General features: G+C 42.2%; 1 protein-coding gene across 28 annotated transcripts in view; it reads right to left on the reverse strand.

The window, feature by feature from the left end:
- Positions 1 to 20,111, reverse strand: part of DTNB (dystrobrevin beta) — a 412,789-nt gene that overhangs the window by 116,309 nt on the left and 276,369 nt on the right. For 27 of the 28 annotated variants that reach the window (XR_006279636.1, XR_006279635.1, XR_006279632.1 and 24 more), the window contains one exon: positions 12,652 to 12,739. Coding sequence is in view for 11 of the 28 variants with exons in the window: in XM_043509975.1 (XP_043365910.1) it covers positions 12,652 to 12,739 (88 nt within the window). In the remaining 17 variants the exon portion in view is untranslated. Of the gene's footprint in view, positions 1 to 12,651; positions 12,740 to 18,535; positions 19,564 to 20,111 lie in introns of those variants that run through there. The other variant, XM_043509983.1, reaches the window with a different exon arrangement.

Genomic DNA, 20,111 nt, shown 5'->3' on the forward strand with positions numbered 1-20,111 from the left:
TATAATCCCTATTCCTTTTCCTCTGTAAATCCTGATGGGTAGCCAGGGCAGAGTACCAGAGGGGTTGAGGAGGCACGTAGTGATTCCTGGAAGGAGCTGGAGTGTGGGGTTGCCCTTGAGTCCTTTAGACCATGAAGCTTTGCATCCATCTGCTCCAAAAAGAGTGAAGTTCCTTTGAAAGGCAGGTCCTGTACAGTCTGAGCCCAGAGGACTGCCACCAGGAACTCCTATGCCTGACCATGGCTGAAGCCATGGACCCGGCAGCCGTGTCCAGAGCAGTTTGTAACAAGGCCCTTGCCCACTAGGAAAGAGAGCCCTTGCCTCTCATCTTTTGGCAGCAGTCTTTAAATTTTTGCATGGAGTCCCATATGTTAAAGTCATACCTGCCCAACAGCGTCTACTGGTTTGCAATCCTGAGTTGCAACCCCCAGTAGAATAAATTTTCCTACCAAAAAGGTCTAATTTTTTTGAGTGTTTTTGTTTTTGGATTGCACCCTGATGTCCCTGCCTCTCTCACAGTGGCAGCAGATGCTAATAGGGACCCTGGGGGAGGGGGGAATCAGTGTAAAGGAACTCATATTTTCGCTCAGCCTTTTTTGAAGTGAGAGGAAGGGATGCAGGGGTCTGCCAGAAACCCTTAACTGTACTCCAGACAGAATTCTGCCCCCCTCTGGGGGTGCAGAACTCATATGGCCCACATTTTTCTGTGCCTTCCCCCCACCCCCCAGAAAAAAGCAAAAAAAAAATCTGCTGGGGGACACGTGCCTCTTCCCCGGCAGCGCATCTGTTCCAGTGTGCCTGGCGCAGTCTCAGAGATGGGAGAGAGGGGCTGAGTGTGTGTGCCTGCATGGTTGATCGCCATTGGGCGGACGTGTGTGCCAACAAGTGAGAGAGAGAGAGAGAGAGACTCTGTCCCTCTCTCTTGCGACTGCAGCTCCCTGGCGTGGAAGGTTAGGGCTTTTTATTATGCATGAGGCAGGCTAGAGGCACAAATGTAGCAGCCTGACTGTGTAGTAACATTGTTAAAGTTGCTGTTGATGGTTAATTGATCTCATTCTTTAAGGCAGAAATGTTCCTATTGTTAGTTAACTGTTCCTAATCTCAGCCAATTCCCCTAGGAGCATAAAACCCGTGAAAGTTTTAAGGCCTCTACATTGCCAGAGTGATGTAAAGGAGCCTTATTATAAATGACAGTAATGGAAGCCTCAGCTAGGAAAATCTATGTGCTTCCTCACTTTTTTCCTGTGCCAAAGTGGCATAATGGGGTTAGATTACAGCTCAGGATTTATTTTACTTAACCATTTTTAAAAAAAGACTTTGACGGCAAATAAAACATTTACAAAGCAGTCAATAAAATGTCAGGACAATCAGAACCAAGCACTTCCCAAAGTACCCAGCCAGGTCCAGGACAATGATTAGCAAAATTGTATGACTTTCATGTGTGAAATTCTGAGCAATTTAAAATGACATTCTACATTAAAAATTTTTTTTTCTGTTTGGTGTTCTGTAATGTAATTTAAATGAAAATCCAGGATTATAACTGGAATGCAGGGTATTAGTTACAAAATGTTTGTAACTTAACATTCATGTGTTTAGGAAATGCTGAATAATTATTGTGACTTTTTTCTGTATTGTAGTTTCAATAAATTACCAAAACAATTGAAACTGGTGTGATTATATTGTATTATTTTGACAAATAAAATATGCAGAATTTTTAATTTTTTTATGCAGAATTTTTAATTTTTTGGGCACAGAATCCCCCACAGAATATTAACTGGGTCCAGAATGGGCTTACTGAGAGGCAGGGCCACTCTGGAAGGACCTGCCGTGGCTAAAATATCAATGCAATAAAGTTGGATGGGCTGCTATTTTTAGGGGGAAACTCCCAGGATGAGGCAGAAGAGGGAACGTCTTCCCAGATGTCATGTAAAATGGGAATTCAGATTGCTACAAAGAAAAGCTACATTTTCTCTAGCAAGATTTTTTTCTCTCCATATTTTCCATTCTGTGTGAAAGCCCCTGGGAATGGCTAGACTGCACCTCTGAGTGGAGTTTTCTAGCTCCAGCGTGGTATTTATTTTAATCAGTACTCACTCTACCGACATAAAACCCTATCACTCTTAAACAGCATGAACTATGCAATATCTGTGGAGCATTTGACATTCTTATCCACAGACACACATTTGAGCTCTAAATATTGAATGTGTAGTGCATAGCCATTTATTTGCCCTCTGGTGCTGTAACAACAGTGTTCTCAGTAGCTGGAAATTCCATCGCAGTTACTTTGCTTAGGGGTTCAGTAGAGTAGCTTGTTTTCACCTCTCCTTAACCAATCACTGATCTAAGAGGAAACTAATCCCTAAAACATTTCCCTACTCCCTGTGACATAGCAGTTCTCTGTATGATAGGCAGGAGTCCTCTGATTATCCAGAGAGACCACACTGCATCAGAATGTTAGAATTTACATGAGGCATGTGGATTTGAAGCGGTGTTGTCATCTGCTCCCTCTAGACTAGAAGGCTTCAGATTGTTTTCTACTATATGTAATTTAATAAACTCTGGGTTATCCAGTGCAGCCACCTGAAATTGAAATAATTCCTCAGAACACACATTACTTCAGCCAGAGGGAGCCTTATCCAAGGCAACAGGATTTTGAAACGCAATTGAGGAACTAGGAAATTCATTTGTCAGTGCATAACCTGGTGCATGCAAATGTTTGCATATGCACTTCCCAAACACTATCACCAGCATGTGCAGATGATGGAATTCACATGTCCCACTCAGACCCCACCACTTTCATGTGAAAGAGACAGAATCTATCCCTTTTATGTGCAGGCATTACAGCTTGAAAAGTATGCCTGCAAACGTTCTGTCAATCCAGAATGCCTCCACTTGACCCCAGAGAACCAGTGCAACTCACTGCAAGGAGATGCCATCCTACTTCGAATCGTGGAAGTCAACAAATGGCTACGCAGGTGGTGTCGGAGAGAAGGCTTTGGATTCTTTGACCTTGGGATGGTGTTCCAAGAAGGAGGAGTGATATGCAGAGACGGGCTCCACCTAACGAAGAGAGGGAAGAGCATCTTCGCAAGCAGGCTGGCTAACCTAGTAAGGAGGACTTTAAACTAGGTTCACTGGGGGAAGGACACCAAAGCCCTGAGGTAACTGGGGATGTGGGATACCGGGATGAAGCACGAGCAGGAGAACACAAAAGAGGAGGGCTCCTGCCTCATACTAAGAAAGCAGGACAAACAGCAAGTTATCTCAAGTGCCTATACACAAATGCAAGAAGCCTGGGAAACAAACTGGAACACAGTCAAGGAATTATGGCACAGTCAAGGAATTATGATGTGATTGGAATAACAGAGACTTGGTGGGATAACTCACATGACTGGCGTACTGTCATGGATGGATATAAACTGTTCAGAAAGGACAGGCAGGGCAGAAAAGGTGGGGGAGTTGCATTGTATGTAAGAGAGCAAGATGACTACTCAGAGCTCCGGTATGAAACTGCAGAAAAACTTGAGTGTCTCTGGATTTAATTTAGAAGCGTGAACAACAAGGGTGATATCTTGGTGGGAGTCTGCCATAGACCACTGGATCAGGGGGGTGAGGTGGACGAGGCTTTCTTCCGGCAACTCATGGAAGTTACTAGATCGCAGGCTCTGGTTCTCATGGGAGACTTCAATCACCCTGATATCTGCTGGGAGAGTAATACAGTGGTGCACAGACAATCCAGGAAGTTTTGGAAAGTGTAGGGGACAATTTCCTGGTGCAAGTGCTGGAGGAACCAATTAGGGGCAGAGCTCTTCTTGACCTGCTGCTCACAAATTGGGAAGAATTAGTAGGGGAAACAAAAGTGGATGGGAACCTGGGAGGCAGTGACCATGAGATGTCGAGTTCAGGATCCTGACACAGGCAAGAAAGGAGAGCAGCAGAATACAGACCCTGGACTTCAGAAAAGCAGACTTTGACAACCTCAGGGAATGGATGGGCAGGATCCCCTGGGAGAATAACATGAGGGGGAAAGGAGTCCAGGAGAGCTGGCTGTATTTTAAAGAATCCTTATTGAGGTTACAGGGACAAACCATCCCAATGTGTAGAAAGAATAGTAAATATGGCAGGCGACCAGGCTGGCTTCACAGTGAAATCCTTGCTGATCTTAAACACAAAAAAGAAGCTTACAAGAAGTGGAAGATTGGACAAATGACCAGGGAAGAGTATAAAAATATTGCTCAGGCATGCAGGAGTGAAATCAGGAAGGCCAAATCACACCTGGAGGTGCAGCTAGCAGGAGATGTTAAGAGTAACAAGAAGGGTTTCTTCAAGTATGTTAGCAACAAAAAGAAAATCAAGGAAAGTGTGGGCCCCTTACTGAATGAGGGAGGCAAGCTAGTGACAGAGGATGTGTAAAAAGCTAATGTACTCAATGCTTTTTTTGCCTCTGTCTTCACAAACAAGGTCAGCTCCCAGACTGTTGCACTGGGCAGCACAGCATGGGAAGGAGGTGACAAGCCCTCTGTGGAGAAAGAAGTGGTTCGGGACTATTTAGAAAAGCTGGATGAGCACAAGTCCATGGAACCGGATGCACTGCATCCGAGAGTGCTAAAGGAGTTGGTGGATGTGACTGCAGAGCCATTGGCTATTATCTTTGAAAACTCATGGCGATCGGGGGAGGTCCCGGATGATGGAAAAAAGGCTAATGTAGTACCCATCTTTAAAAAAGGGAAGGAGGAGGATCCTGGGAACTACAGGCCAGTCAGCCTCACCTCAGTCCCTAGAAAAATCATGGAGCAGGTCCTCAAGGAATCAATTCTGAAGCACTTGGAGGAGAGGAAAGTGATCAGGAACAGTTAGCATGGATTCACCAAGGGCAAATCATGCCTGACTAATCTAATTGCCTTCTATGATGAGATAACTGGCTCTGTGGATGAGGGGAAAGCAGTGGACGTGTTGTTCCTTGACTTTAGCAAAGCTTCTGACATGGTCTCCCACAGTATTTTTGCCAGTAAATTAAAGTAGTATGGGCTGGATGAATGGATGATAAGGTGGATAGAAAGCTGGCTAGTTGTCGGGCTAAACGGGTAGTGATCAATGGCTCCATGTCTAGTTGGCAGCGGTATCAAGTGGAGCGCTCCAAGGGTTGGTCCTGGAGTTGGTTTTGTTCAATATCTTCATTAATGATCTGGAGGATGGTGTGGATTGCACCCTCAGCAAGTTTGCACATGACACTAAGCTATGGCGAGAGGTAGATATGCTGGAGGGTAGGGATAGGATACAGAGGGACGTAGACAAATTAGAAGATTGGGCCAAAAAAAATCTGATGAGGTTCAACAAGGACAAGTGCAGAATCCTGCACTTAGGACAGAAGAATCCCATGTACTGCTACAGACTAGGGCCCGAATGGCTAAGCAGCAGTTCTGCAAAAAAAGACCTAGGGGTTACAGTGGACGAGAAGATGGATATGAGTCAACAGTGTGCCATTGTTGCCAAGAAGGCCAATGGCATTTTGGGATGTATAAGTAGGGGCATTGCCAGCAGATCAAGGGACGTGATCGTTCCCCTCTATTCAGCATTAGTGAGGCCTCATCTGGAGTACTGTGTCCAGTTTTGGGCCCCACACTACAAGAAGGATGTGGAAAAATTGGAAAGCGTCCAGTGGAGGACAACAAAAATGATTAGGGGACTGAAACACATGATTTATGAGGAGAGGCTGAGGGAATTGGGATTGTTTAGTCTATGAAAGAGAAGAGTGAGGGGGGATTTGATAGCTGCTTTCAACTACCTGAAAGGGGGTTCCAAAGAGGATGGATCTAGACTGTTCTCAGTGGTAGCGGATGACAGAATCAGGAGTAATGGTGTCAAGTTACAGTGGGGGAGGTTTAGGTTGGATATTAGGAAAAACTTTTTCACTAGGAGGGTGGTGAAACACTGGAATGCGTTACCTAGGGCGGGAGTGGAATCTCCTTCCTTAGAAGTTTTTAAGGTCAGGCTTGACAAAGCCCTGGCTGGGATGATTTAGTTGGGGATTGGTCCTGCTTTGAGCAGGAGGTTGGATTAAATGACCTCCTGAGGTCCCTCCAACCCTGATAGTCTATGATTCTATGTTTCACAGAGAAAATCTCTCATACAAAACAAATACAGGACCAAAGAGACAATTCCCACCTTCTAAAAACACAGCCCAGTTGTACAAGTAATAGTCATGGAAGTACTCAAAGCAATGAGGGCCACCCATGTGATTTTGTCCACCTTGCCACTTCTACCTAGTGAGAGAAAACATATGTTCTAGGATCCCAACTAACATGGTATATTCACACTTCCTTTGAAGAGGACAGCTTAATGAAGAGAAGGTTAAGGGGAGACTTGATTACAGTCTATAAGTATCTGCACAAGGAACAAATATTTAATCTTCAATCTAGCAGAGAAATGTCTAATATGGTCCAATGGCTGGACACTGAAACTAGACAAATTTCAGTCCGGAAATAAGGGGTAAATTTTTACAGTGAGGAGTAATTAACCATTGGAACAATTTACAAAAGTTGATGGTGGATTCTCCATCACTGACAACTTTTTAAATCAAAATTGGGTATTTTTCTAAACCATCTGCTGTATGAATTATTTTGGGGAATTATTTCTCTGGCCTGTGCTATACAGGAAGTCAGACTAGATGATCACAATGGTCTCTTCTGGCCCTGGAATCTATGGTTGTAGATGACTTTGCCAATTACTACTCTGGGTTGAACTTCTCTTATTAACCAAGATAATGAAGGAGTTAGGAAAAAGCAGTCACAAATGCCACCTCTCAGTTGCCAGTATCCTGAATTCCTCTCAGCCAGGCTTCATGCCAGGATATGGTACTGAGACAGAACTCATTTCTTCAATGGAAGAACTCCTGACCATCCTCCACTGATACCAGAGTTGTAGATGATATGGTGGGTACTGGACTCAACAGTAGGGATGAGGTTGGCATCAAAATCAACTGTACCAGTGCTGAGGGCAACAATTCAGACAATACTGAGCAGCAGCACTCAGGGGCTCTTGCTCTTACTGGAAGGTTTATGAGAACCCTTATCCACTGAAATACAATGGCTGGAGTCCCCATGACAGGTTGAGGAAACTTCTTGGGTCTCATACAGTTTTTACTTCCAGAGAGGTGGAAGTCTTGGTGGCCTTGGCAGATGGCCCTAGGGAAGGGAAGCAATGCCTCTTCTCTCTGTAGGTCTTCATGGGGTTTTCCTCCTTGAGAGAGCCAGAGAGGAAAGAGGAGCAGCCAGAGCACTTCTGGAGGAGGAGTACTCATTCAGTCCTATAACAGTCCGGATCCAAAGCTGGAGGCATGGATTTCTCTATGAGGTGCTCCTCAGACATGCTGTGTTCTCCTAGTAAAGGACTTGCAGGTGCTGCACTTAGTCCTTACTGGCCTTTAACCAAGACAAATGAGGCAATGAGTTAATGGGCATAACAGCCTCACATAAAGTTTAAATTCTGGGACGTCTGCATAGTAACGTGGAACTGAAGTACCACTCCAGTAACAAAAACAAAGGAAGATGTCTTGTGCTGGAATACAAAGAAAGCAAGCACTACAAACAAAACACTATTTACATTAAGGATTGGTCAACACTTGAAAGATAAGTCAGCATAGCTATGTTGGTCACAGGTGTGAAAAAACCACACCCTGACCAACATAGTTATACCGACAAAACCACCAGTGTAGATGCAACTGTGTGGATGGAAGAGTGCTTCTGTCAATGAAGATAACTTCGTTCAGGGATGTGATGTTCCTACACTGACAGAAAATCCCCTTCTGTCAGTGTAGGTTGAGTTTACACTAGGGGACTATGCTGACATAGGCTATGTCTATGTTATGGAGCCTAAGTCCTAAACTAACACAGACTATTTACACATGAAAAGGTTGCTGACAAGCTAGAAAAAACTGAGAGCTTGAAACTGTCCCCTGCTGTGATATGAAGTGGTAGAGCTTGTGAGATAGTAAGGCCCTGTGGTATAAGAGTGCCAGTGAATCCTAGACTGGGCCTTAAATTCCATCCCAAGTAGCAGCAAGACCAGTGCCAGGACTCTTGGGTATTGAGGTTTAATATCTCGGTATAGTAGAACTGGTGTTTTAAACTTGAAACCCAATGGCAGGGAAATAAGCAATCTCACCAACACTGATGAGGGCACAACTGGCACTTGTTCCTCTTTCCTGGTGCTAGAGGGAGCAACAGGGAGTGCTAAAGCTTCCACAGTTCTGAAGAGACTGACTCAGCATCTGCACTTGTCTCATCCTCCCTCAGCATGAGGAACTATCCTGAGCAGCAAATTTCAATAAAAATGATTTGTATTCCACAGTCTGGCTTGAGGCAAACAAGAGTAATTTATTCAAAACTTTTCCAGAGCCAACATAGATAAAACCAGGATCTAAGAGTGTCTAACTGGGTTGATTACACGTCAGGAGCTGTGCTTGCAGTATTCCAGCAAATAAACTATGATTATCGAAGGGAGAAGATCCACTGATTTAAGCAAAAAGAAAAGGAGTACTTGTGGCACCTTAGAGACTAACAAATTGCCACAAGTACTCCTTTTCTTTTTGCGAATACAGACTAACACGGCTGCTACTCTGAAACCTGTGATTTAAGCAATAGGTTACATACTATAGTTAGTAGTTCTGCACTTTCAAATTTGAGTTCCTCCAGAACTCCTGGATGATGCCATCTAGTCCTGGTGATTGACTACTCTTTAATTTATCAATTTGTTCCAAAACATCCTCTAAATGATACCTCAGTCTGGGACAGTTTTTCAGTTTAGTCACCTAAAAGATTGGCTTAGGTGTGGGAATCTCCCTCACATCCTTTACAGTGAAGACTGATGCAAACAATTAATTTAGCTTCTGTGCAACAGCCTTGTCTTCCTTGAGTGCTCCTGCAGCACCTTGATCTTCCAGTGGCCCCACTGATTGGCAAGCTTCCTGCTTCTGATGTACTTTAGAATTCTTTTGCTGTTAGTTTTTGTGTCTTTTGCTAGTTGCTCTTCAAATTAGGTCTGCCTAATTATACTTTTATGATCGACTTGCCAGCGTTTATGTTCCTCAGTACAATTTGACTTCCAATTTTTAAAAGAAGTCTTTTTGTCTCTAACTGACTCCTTTAACTTTTTTTTAGCCATGGTGGCATTTTTTTGGTTATCTTACTGGTTTTTTATTTGAGGTATACCTACAGTGTGAGCTTGTGTTATGTATTTTTAAAAAGTTTACATACAGCTTTCAGGCTTTTCACTCTTCTGACCTTTCCTTTTGATTTCCACTCTAACTCCTCATTTTTGTGTAGTTCTCCTTTTTGAAGTTAATCCAAATTCATTCATTCATTTTACATATTTCTTTCATGTTCCCGCTTTCTCATCTCATTTCTAAGGTAAACAATCCTAAACTTTTCAACCTGTCTTCATATGAGTTTTCCATGCTTCTAATCGTTTTCATCACTCTTCTCTGAGCCCATCTAATTCTTCAATATCTTTTTTCAGATGGGGTGACCAATACGCACGCAGTATTCTATATGAGCTCACACCCATTGTTCAAATTCCTTATGCAGCCTAACATCTTGTTTCCTTTTTTGTCTGCAGCACCACATTGAACTGAGGCCTTCACTGAGCTGTCTCCGATGACATGGAGGACCTTTTCCTGAGTTGATACTCAAGACTAAACATGCCCAGTTTTTTTAACATTTCTTCATAGGTCAGGTTTTCCAAACCTTTTATCATTTTTGTTGCTATTCTCTGGATTCTCTCCAATTTATCCACACCTTTCCTAAAGTGTTTTGCCCAGACTTGGACACAATACTTCAGCAAAGGCCTTACAAGTGCTGAGCAGAACAGGATAATTAGCACCCAGGTCTTACATACAACACTGCAGTTAATACACCCCAGAATGATATTAGTCTTTTTCACAACAGCATCACATTGTTGACTCATATTCAATTTATAATCAACTATAACCCCTAGATCCTTTCTAGGAATTCTACCACCTAGCCTGCTATTCCCCATTTTATAGTTGTGCATTTGATTCTTTCCTTCGTAAACGTAGTACTTTGCACTTGTCTTTACTGAATTTTATCTTGTTGTTTTCAGACTAATTCTCTATTTTGTGAAGGTTCTTTGTGTCTTTTACAAATTTAACTACTTCATTATTCATCCCATTCCAGATAATAAATATATTTAATAACACCTGACCTAGTAAAGAACCTTTAGGCTCCCTGCTGTTAACCTTTTGTCACAATGAAAATTTACCATTTATTCCTACTCTCTGTTTCCTATCTCTTAGCCAGTTTTTGATCTATGACAATAATTTGCCTCTCACCACATAATGACTTAGCTTCTTTAACAGCCCTTTTGTAAGGTACCTTATCAAAGTCCTTTTGAAAGTCTAAATAACCTGTCAACCAGTTCTCTGTTATCCAGCTAAGCCACTTAATACATGAGCTCCTTCAGAACTCTTGGATATACACCATCTGGACTGGATGACTTTCTGGTTTTTAAATCATCGATTTATTTCAGCACATCTTTTTCTGACATCACCAATCTCTGAGAATACCTCACCTTTATTAATTTAGAATAGCTCAGGGATAGACATCTCCCCTGCATTCTCTGTGGTGAAGATTGACGCAAATAAATTATTAAGCTTCTCAGCAACTTAAAGTTTTACACAAAGATTACTCAGATTACCCCGTTTCCCACCAACAGAGAACAGTCACTTAAATACTGTACCACTACAGCAATGCATGTGTGTGTAGTGAATTAAATGACTTCAGAAAATTCAAATAAAGAGATTTCCTTGACAGCCCCATCAAAGGGATAATGAGGAGCTGATGTGTTCATCATGTGTCCATGTGTTCTGGTATTTTAAAGCATTTCTTGTTATTAAAGCTCTACAAAAGGAAAATATCTGCTCATAACCCCTTCAGGAATTCAGATCACTGTATGAATGCATACTGATGGAGCTAGTGAAAGGGCCTACACACTGCAGGAGGAGGTGATGAGAGTATTTATACTGCCAGAGGTAGCAAGAAGCATTCATATGGCTAGAGATACTCATTCATATTCATACTGTTCAATCCATCTTACACTGTGGCAGAAGAAATTCAGACTGTTCACTGGCTTGGAGTGGATAGTCCTACTTTTGAAGATTGTTTGAGGACAAGGTGGTTATTCATAATTCTGAAATGCCGATGGGGTAGTCATATTGTCTGAGCTAGGGATGAAGGGGTATAGTGCTACTGGGGCTTTGAGTGCAAGACTCCATCAACCCACTCCACACCAACAAGCCCAGAGCTAATCAGAGCAGGCCTTAGAGTGTGTGATTAAGGCAGTGTTAGTTGTGCAAGTTTAGAGCTACTATTCAGGGTGGACATAGGAGGTATATAGTAAGGAGCCTGTGTAAACAGGACATAAACAATCTTGCATTCACCCTGACCACAGAGTTCTGCGTATCTGTAATCTCTACAATGGGCAGGGAGCATGGCCCCATCACCTGGAAAATCTGATTAAGTGCATATTTAGGTGGCCTTTGCTGTTGGTGCTTTTATAGAACCCTGGCTGTAGTTCAGAGCAGAACTTCCCAGCTGAATCCGGTGGAAGGTTGTCAGTCCAAATGCTACTGTCTTCCCATGGGAATGCATCAGCTAGTGTGAAAAAAGTCAGATATTTATAACCTTGATATAAACAGCTAATCTTCTATTAACTCTCACTAAATTCTTAGTTCTGCAAGTTCCCTATGATATCTTTTGGCAATTAATTCGGATGAAAAGGGAACATTGGCCAGGAGTGAGTAGGTGCAGCTGCAGGAACTAGAGTTCACTGCTGTTGAATTGAAGGATGCATAGAGAGTCCATGTCCTGATGGAAATACTGAGGGAATTCACAGATAAGTTAATGCTAATGAAGCAGGGGTTCTCTGGGTTTTCCTATCTGCAACCTCAAAATCACCTATGTTCTTCCCATTCCTAAATCCACATGCCAGATTCCTCTGGGCTCTTCCAGCTAAAGGTGCTAGAAGTACTATAATACATAGACATCAATAGTTATTTCATAGTCCTGCCCTGAGCGCAGGGGACTGGACTAGATGATCTCTCGAGATCCCTTCCAGTCCTACACTTCTGTGATTCTATGTGCTGTGTAAAGTTTTTCCTTTATTAATTTACATTTTTTGTCTTTTTAAATTATTGGCTTTCCCCCCTTTTTCTTGTACTATAGTGACTGATTTACATTCTCTGTAGCATATGTTATTTTATGTGCCTTTATCATGTATCCACCTATTTGTCCATTCTCTACACTATATAGGACTAATCTATTTAATCTCTTCCCATGTGACAATCTTTCCATGCTTGTAATCATGTTGCCATTTCATGGACATTTTCCCTAACCTTCTTGAGAAGAGGTATAGTGCAATACTGGGAAGGTGCTATTTATGATATAAACAGTGAGAAAGGAGTGGAAAGGGAAGTAATGCCTCATTTTACATCAGCTAAGAAGAAAAAAAGACAATTTGACTCAATTTAGCACAATATTAAGCTGCTAATCAAAGTTCTGAAAAACATTTTGCAACCTTCCTTAATAAGAAAAGAGCCAGAGAAAATCAAATTGGAGAATAAATGCATTTACTTACTGCATTTCCAGCTTCTGCAGCCAGCCTGGCAGCATATCGGGCAATAAGTCTGTGTTCCTCATCCAGTCTGCTAGGGCTGTCCAGGACACTGCCAAGGGAACAAAAGGTCAACACATCGCCATCAATACGCATAGCTTCAGCACTGGACATTACACTGGATATGTCAAAGAAAAAGATGCATCATTATGTAGAATCAAATTAATCTGAAATGAAAAACCCCTATCAGAAACCATCTACACCATGCCATTCTCCCAATCTTGAACACAGGGCCTAGCACAAGATTGTTCTCTCAGTAGTCTATTTTCCAGGGGTTTGTCCAGCCTAGCGTTAAATATTTTAAACAATAAGTTTCCAAAACTGAAAAAAACCCTATAAAAAGATTGTTAGCAAAAAATATACCGTTTTTCCAATGATATTTTTAATAGACCCCGATCAAAACGAGTGATTAAACTGAATAGTGAAGGTGGAAATTCCTGTACTTATAAGAGCTACACGACATATGTCAAACTGAGAATGGCTTCCAAAAAGAAAAACTGAGTGAATCATGCTAACCAGAGAAGAATTCACGCTGTAACTGAGATAGATAAACTAAAATGCAGAAATACTGTTGATAGGGCAGCCTGGCAGGAGTAAAATGTACAAGGCATGCAAGGATTCGATTTTGAGACCTAGAATTTGTCCTTCATTCCATGGCTGACAGAGGTTGAGGATGCTGCAGAGATGGCACTTTTAGGGCTTGACCTGACTCTGACTAATTTCAGCAGATGTTGGATCAGGACCATACGGCTGCAGGTGCAGAGGTAAGGACCTCACATCACTCTGTAGAAATATTACTGCAGCTGTCTTGGGAGAAACAGTAAATGAGCTCTGGAAGAAAATGTCTCCTACTATTCTGACCCACTTTGACAGAACCATGAAACAGCAGAAAAAGTTGGAAGTTGAAGGCTGGAGAAGCAAAAGCAAAAATAGGAACTCTAGTGGTAAACATACGAACGGCCACAAGAGGTCAGACGAATGGTCCATCTTGTCCTAATCCAGTTTTCTGACAGTGGCCAGCACCAGATGCTTCAGAGGGAATGAACAGAATGGGGCAATTATCGCAGGAACCATCCCGTCATCCAGTTCCAGAATCTGACCGTCAGAGGCGTAGGGACACCCAGAGAGTGGGGTTGCATTCCTGACCATCTTAGCTAATAGCCATTGATGGACCTATCCTCCATGAATTTATCTTGTTCTTTTGAGCCAAGTTATACTTTTGGCCTTCACAACATCCCCTGACAATGAGTTCCACAGCTTGACTGTGTTGTGTGAAGAAGTACTTTCATTTGTTTCATTTAAACCTGCTGCCTATTCACTTCACTGGGCGACCCCTGGTTCTTGTGTTACGAGAAGGGGTAAATAACACGTCCTTGTTCACTCTCTCTGCACCAGTCATGATTTTATAGACCTTGATCATCTCCCCCCTTAGAAAAGGAGTACTTGTGGCACCTTAGAGACTAACAAATTTATTTGAGCATAAGCTTTCTTGAGCTACAGCTCACTTCATCGGATGCATCCGATGAAGCTCACAAAAGCTTATGCTCAAATAAATTTGTTAATCTCTAAGGTGCCACAAGTACTCCTTTTCTTTTTGCGAATACAGACTAACACGGCTGCTACTCTGAAACCTCCCCCCTTAGGTGTCTTTTTTTCCAAGCTGAACAATCCCAGTGTTTTTAATCTCTCCTCACATGGAACCTGTTCAATACCCCTAATCATTTTTGTTGGCCTTCTCTGCACACCTTTTCCATTTCTAATATATTGTTTTTGAGATGGGGCAACCAAAACTGCACACAGTATTCAAGGTGTGGGCATCATATGGATTTATATAGTGGCATTATAGTATTTTCTGTCTTATTATCTATCCCCTTCCTAATTGTTCCTAACATTAGCTTTGTTGACTGCTGCTGCACCCTGAACAGATGTTTTCAGAGAACTATTCACAGTGACTCCAAGATCTCATTCTTCAGTGTAACAGCTAATTTAGACCCCATCATTTTGTACATATAATCAGGATTATGTTTTCCAATGTGCATTACTTTACATTTATCAACACTGAATTTCATCTGCTATTTTGCCGCCCAGCCACCCAGTTTTGAGAGATTCTTTTGTAACTCTTTGGAGTAACTTTTGCACTTAACTATGTTGAGTAAATTTAAGAACATAAGAATGGCCATACTGGGTCAGACCAAAGGTCCATCTAGCCCAGTATCCTGTCTTCTGACAGTGGCCAATGCCAGGTGCCCCAGAAGGAATGAACAAAACAGGTAATCATCAAGTGATCCATCCCTGTCACCCATTCCCAGCTTCTGGCAAACAGAGGATAAGGACACCATCCTGGCCCATCCTGGCTAATAGCCATTGATTTTGTAGTGTCTGCAAACTTTCCCACCTCTTGTTGTTTACCCCTTTTTCCAGATCATTTATGAATATGTTGAACAGCACTAGTCCCAGTACAGATCCTTGTGGGACCTAGCTATTTACCTCTCTCCACTGTGAAAACTGACTGTTTCTTCCTATCCTTTGTTTCCGGTCTTTTAACCAGTTACTGATCCATGAGAGGACCTTCCCTCTTACATCATGATTGCTTAATTTGCTTAAAAGCCTTTAGCCTTTGACAAGGTCCCTCGCTTTCTGAAAGTTCAAGTACACCCTTGTCCACGTTTTTTGACCCCCTCAAAGAATTCTAATAGATTGGTGAGGCCTGATTTCCCTTTTTAAAATCCCTGCTGACTCTTCCCCAACAAACCGTGTTCATCTATGTATCTGATCATTTTGGTGGGTGATCCTCAGGACTAATAGGAAATCTATGGTGGGAGGATCATAGAATCATAGAATATCAGGGTTGGAAGGGACCCCAGAAGGTCATCTAGTCCAACCCCCTGCTCAAAGCAGGACCAAGTCCCAGTTAAATCATCCCAGCCAGGGCTTTGTCAAGCCTGACCTTAAAAACCTCTAAGGAAGGAGATTCTACCACCTCCCTAGGTAACGCATTCCAGTGTTTCACCACCCTCTTAGTGAAAAAGTTTTTCCTAATATCCAATCTAAACCTCCCCCATTGCAACTTGAGGCCATTACTCCTCGTTCTGTCATCTGCTACCATTGAGAACAGTCTAGAGCCATCCTCTTTGAAACCCCCTTTCAGGTAGTTGAAAGCAGCTATCAAATCCCCCCTCATTCTTCTCTTCTGCAGACTAAACAATCCCAGCTCCCTCAGCTGAGGGAGCCCTCAGCTGGAGAGCACAACATGAGTCTCAAACCATTTATATTTACAGAAATTTTATAATTTTATAAAATTTTATAATTTTAGAAATATTTACATTTATATTTACAGAAAAGTGCTTATACTAGTCTGGTGAGCCTGGGAGGGCCTACCTAATATATAACACACTATAAACTTTAGAAATTGTTTTAAACTAAACATCTTTTAAAATATAATAATATTAGGCTACAGTGGTCGAACAGTAAGTTTTGAATTAATTGAAATTAGTCAATATAAAGACTTGCTATGAGCTCAGACTATGGGCTGCAAAGTTTCCATTACAACAAATCGGAAGTGAGATGCCATATGAAAGAGCAGGTTTTTCAAGTTAGTGTTAAATTGAAATATTTGCCTTTGTTGTTGGTCTCTGATTCAGTCACTACAGTATGTCTTTTTTCTCCACTATAGTTTGTCTTTAAAATCATAGGTAATAAAATATTTTAAGACTCAATTTTGCAATGTAGCCTAATGCCAGAAGGGCTTGCTTCTTGACACTGGATCCACAGATGTAGCGCTGGAGTCTGAAAACATGCAGTGATGTGCACCTATGCATTTTCAATCAAACGCAGGATCAGAGTCAAGACCTAAAAATGCAATTAAGGTAAAGAAATAAATGCTAAGTGCCTGGTAGGATACATTAAAAAATATCTGCATTACATTGTACAATCATTAATTACGCCTTAATTTCACAGGCAAATATTCATTTTAATTAAACAGTAGAATTCAAGTTACATACATCACATTTATTTTAAAATATGCATTTGTTCAAATTCATTAACTTGGACTCCTCCAGAGTTGGATGGTCAGTCAGAGGGGAGGTGTCAGAGGTTATATCTTACACAACAGGGACGCATGAGGAAGCTGAGTGAAGGTAATGCTGTAATTTACACATTGAAAAGTTTGGAAGTAGGTGTAAATTACAGCAGTTCAGATATACCTCTGAATTTGGCCTACTGCATGTCCATAAACAGAATAATTTGAAGATATTCAGCGATCTCGATGCAATAATACTAGAGAAAGAGGGGCCTGTAAGGTAAGGTGAAAATTGAGGAAAGTAGTATTAAGAGATGAGACAAACCATTGTATTGGCCTTGATGATCTTTCCCTATTTCTATTCCCCCCCCATAACACTGTATATTCAAAAAACATTTTCTGGACCATGGCACATTTTTATGGTAGGTCCACCTTCCCTACTTGCTATCTGAATTTGATTTTGATACCTGTGTGGATTTCATCAGCAATTTAAGCTGTTTGACCCCTTCTTTCTAGTCAGCTCTCTTGCTGCAGGATCTTTCATTCCCTTCTCCCTTTGTTCATGATTTGGTATAACTTAACTGTCTCTCACTTCCTGAAATAGTTTCTCTTTATATTAAAATGTATTAGAAAAAATTATTCAAAAATTAATATTCTAATGGAGAAAACCTACAATTTCTTCTTCATTACTGTCAGAAGTCTTATGTGTGCAGAAAGGTACTTGAGTTTGAACTTGCCTCTCATACCTCAGACTTCCACATGTCAATTAACACAGAACTCAGGCTTCACGCATGGAAACAGAAGGCACAATTCACCATTCAGTGCAATACACATGTACTATATCTAACAATACTGTAGAAATAACATAAAGGGTATTAAACAGCAATCTATGAAATGTCACAGAATCCTATATCCTACTTCATGAAGTAAAGAAAAATCATTTGCTTGTAGTTACTGCTTTGAAGCCAGTCTCACAGGATTCTCACTCTTACGACTATTTCTTCTAACACAAGACCAGCAAAACTCCCACAGCTTAGAATTTTTGGCCTTTGAGGGCAGCAGGAGGAGGGTAGAGTGTGAACCTGAATGAGCGATATTGGCTAGCATGCACTACTTGCACAGGCTATTTTCAAAATGACCCTTTACAAGAAATGATAAGATACTTACAGATAAGCAGTTATGTAGTAACATAATTTCCACTACTTTAAAGACATTGGGCCAAAGTCTCCAGACTGCTCTGACCACTTTGTGCTTCTTACAGAGTGCCAAGTGGTCATAAACTCACCAGAGATTTCTAGCAAAGAACTCCTCTTATGGAGGGGAATGGCATAGAGTGAGCACCAGGCAACCCTTTTTCCCCAGTGTAAAGGAGAAGACAGGAGCATGTTAGGGAAGACCTGAGGAGTGACAACTAAGCTTCACTATGCCTAATCCTTCACTGGGATAAAGGATCTTACCAGTGCTGTCCCTAGCTATTCTGGGGCCCTATTCTGCAGCCCCCCCGCATAAGGGGGTGGGGTCCCAGGCCTCCACAGGTGTGGGGGGGCTGGCCCCAGGCCTCTGCGGGGGGGGAGGAGGGGCTGGCTTGGGGGGTAGAGGGGAACCACCCCCCAGCACTCACTGACGGCGTAGCTACGGCCGGGTCCCTGAACTTCCCACCACCAGTGAGTGCAGGCCCAGCTCTGCTGCACTCCTCGGGGCGGGAAGAGGCGGGGCTGGGGTGGGGGCAGGAAGAGGTGGGGCAGGGGTGGGTGCCCCACGCAGCTGCATACTTTGCGTATGGGTAAGGACGGTCCTGGATCTTACGTCAGCAGCACAGTTTAGAACAGGTTCCTTCTGCTCTAACTTATGCTGGGGCCAGGCAGCCCCAAATCAGGGTGCCACAACTGGCTCCCTGAGACTGCCACTCTCCACTGCAGCTTGGACATACTGGAGAAGAAGGGCCACTGTCTCGACAGGATTCTCACACTTGAACAATAAGAAGTTTGAGGATATCCCAAACAAAAAATAGGCTCCAACAGGCAGCAACAGAAAAGACCATCAGAATCAATGAGAAATTTTAGCTGCTAACAGATACCACAGAGACTCTGACACTGGAATGTGGAGGTAGCAATAAAAATGAGAAAATGACTTCAAATAGAGATATTTGGCCACCATAACATAAAACCCCCCAAATAAACAAAACTCCTCTGGGGGTACAATGGAGAGAGTTGGTTCTCTCCTATTTAGGAAATATGTTTTCTGGAGGCTGTTTCCGATCAATATCACTTTATGGATGTGTGAAGAGAGGTCCATGTGGCTGCTCTGCAGAGGACGGCAAGGGAGATTTCTTTCACACAGGTAGTAGAGTCAACTAAAGCTTGTTAACAAATTAAAAAATGTTAAGAAATTTCTAAATTTCTAAGCTGTTTCCATTTCCTAGGGTTCAAGACAGACCCATTTTTCATTTTTTCAACATTTTAATTGAATTTTTATCAATGGTTATCAAAATTGGTTTCCCACAAAACCCAATTTTCAATAAATGAAGCATTTTTATAACAGTTTTGATGTTTTTAAAAAATTGATAGAAAGTGGAATAGGGACAGTTGGTCCACGTATCTCTCTTTCGTGTCCCTTGTGGATTCCTGAGTGTCCCCCAACTAAGAGCCAGCTTTCTTGGAGGGGTTGAAGGTGATCTCCATGACTTGTGCACACATGGTTTGATTCCAAACCAATTTCAAAGTCCCACACATTATGGGTGGCTTCCAGTCAGAAAATACAATGAATAAGGTTTACATTGTTGTGTCCCAAGGGCATCTCTTGGACCCAGTGAGATCCCTTCCTCTTTTGAAGACACAGCTATAAAATGAACATAAATTCTAGAAAGAGCTGAGACAGTTTGACTATTGGAAACTGATAAGCAGGAGCAAGGAGTAGTATATGCTTCGCAGTACTGAGGCAACAATATTAAAGTCTCAAGAAAATCGAGAGGGGCATGCCAAACCAAACAGAACAGATACAATGAGAAAAAATGAAACTAATTAAGAGCCATAAGGCACCAAGATGGAAGGGGAAGGGGGAAGAGAGGTTGAACTTGAGACATTGAGGCAAAGGAAGATTTAACCATTGGTGGTGGATCTAGGCATGCTGGGGTGGCTGCCACACCCCCTGGCTTGAAGTGGTTTCCGTCACATACAGGGTTTACAGTTTGGTTCAGTGGCTCCAAGCACCACCACTATACATATTGTTCCAACACCCCTGGATTCAACTCCCTGAGGCAAAATGCAGTGAGGCCCAGACATAAACACCAAAGCTTGGCCGCTATGTAATGAGGCAAAAAGAGAATCTGGGCAATTTGGAAGAAAATACTGGGTACTAAAGGGCTCCTTAGTCTCGCAAAAAAAGGCAGAACAAGAACCAAAGCCTG

This window comes from Dermochelys coriacea, chromosome 3 (assembly GCF_009764565.3).
Source record: "Dermochelys coriacea isolate rDerCor1 chromosome 3, rDerCor1.pri.v4, whole genome shotgun sequence".
NCBI classification, from domain to species: Eukaryota; Metazoa; Chordata; order Testudines; family Dermochelyidae; genus Dermochelys; species Dermochelys coriacea.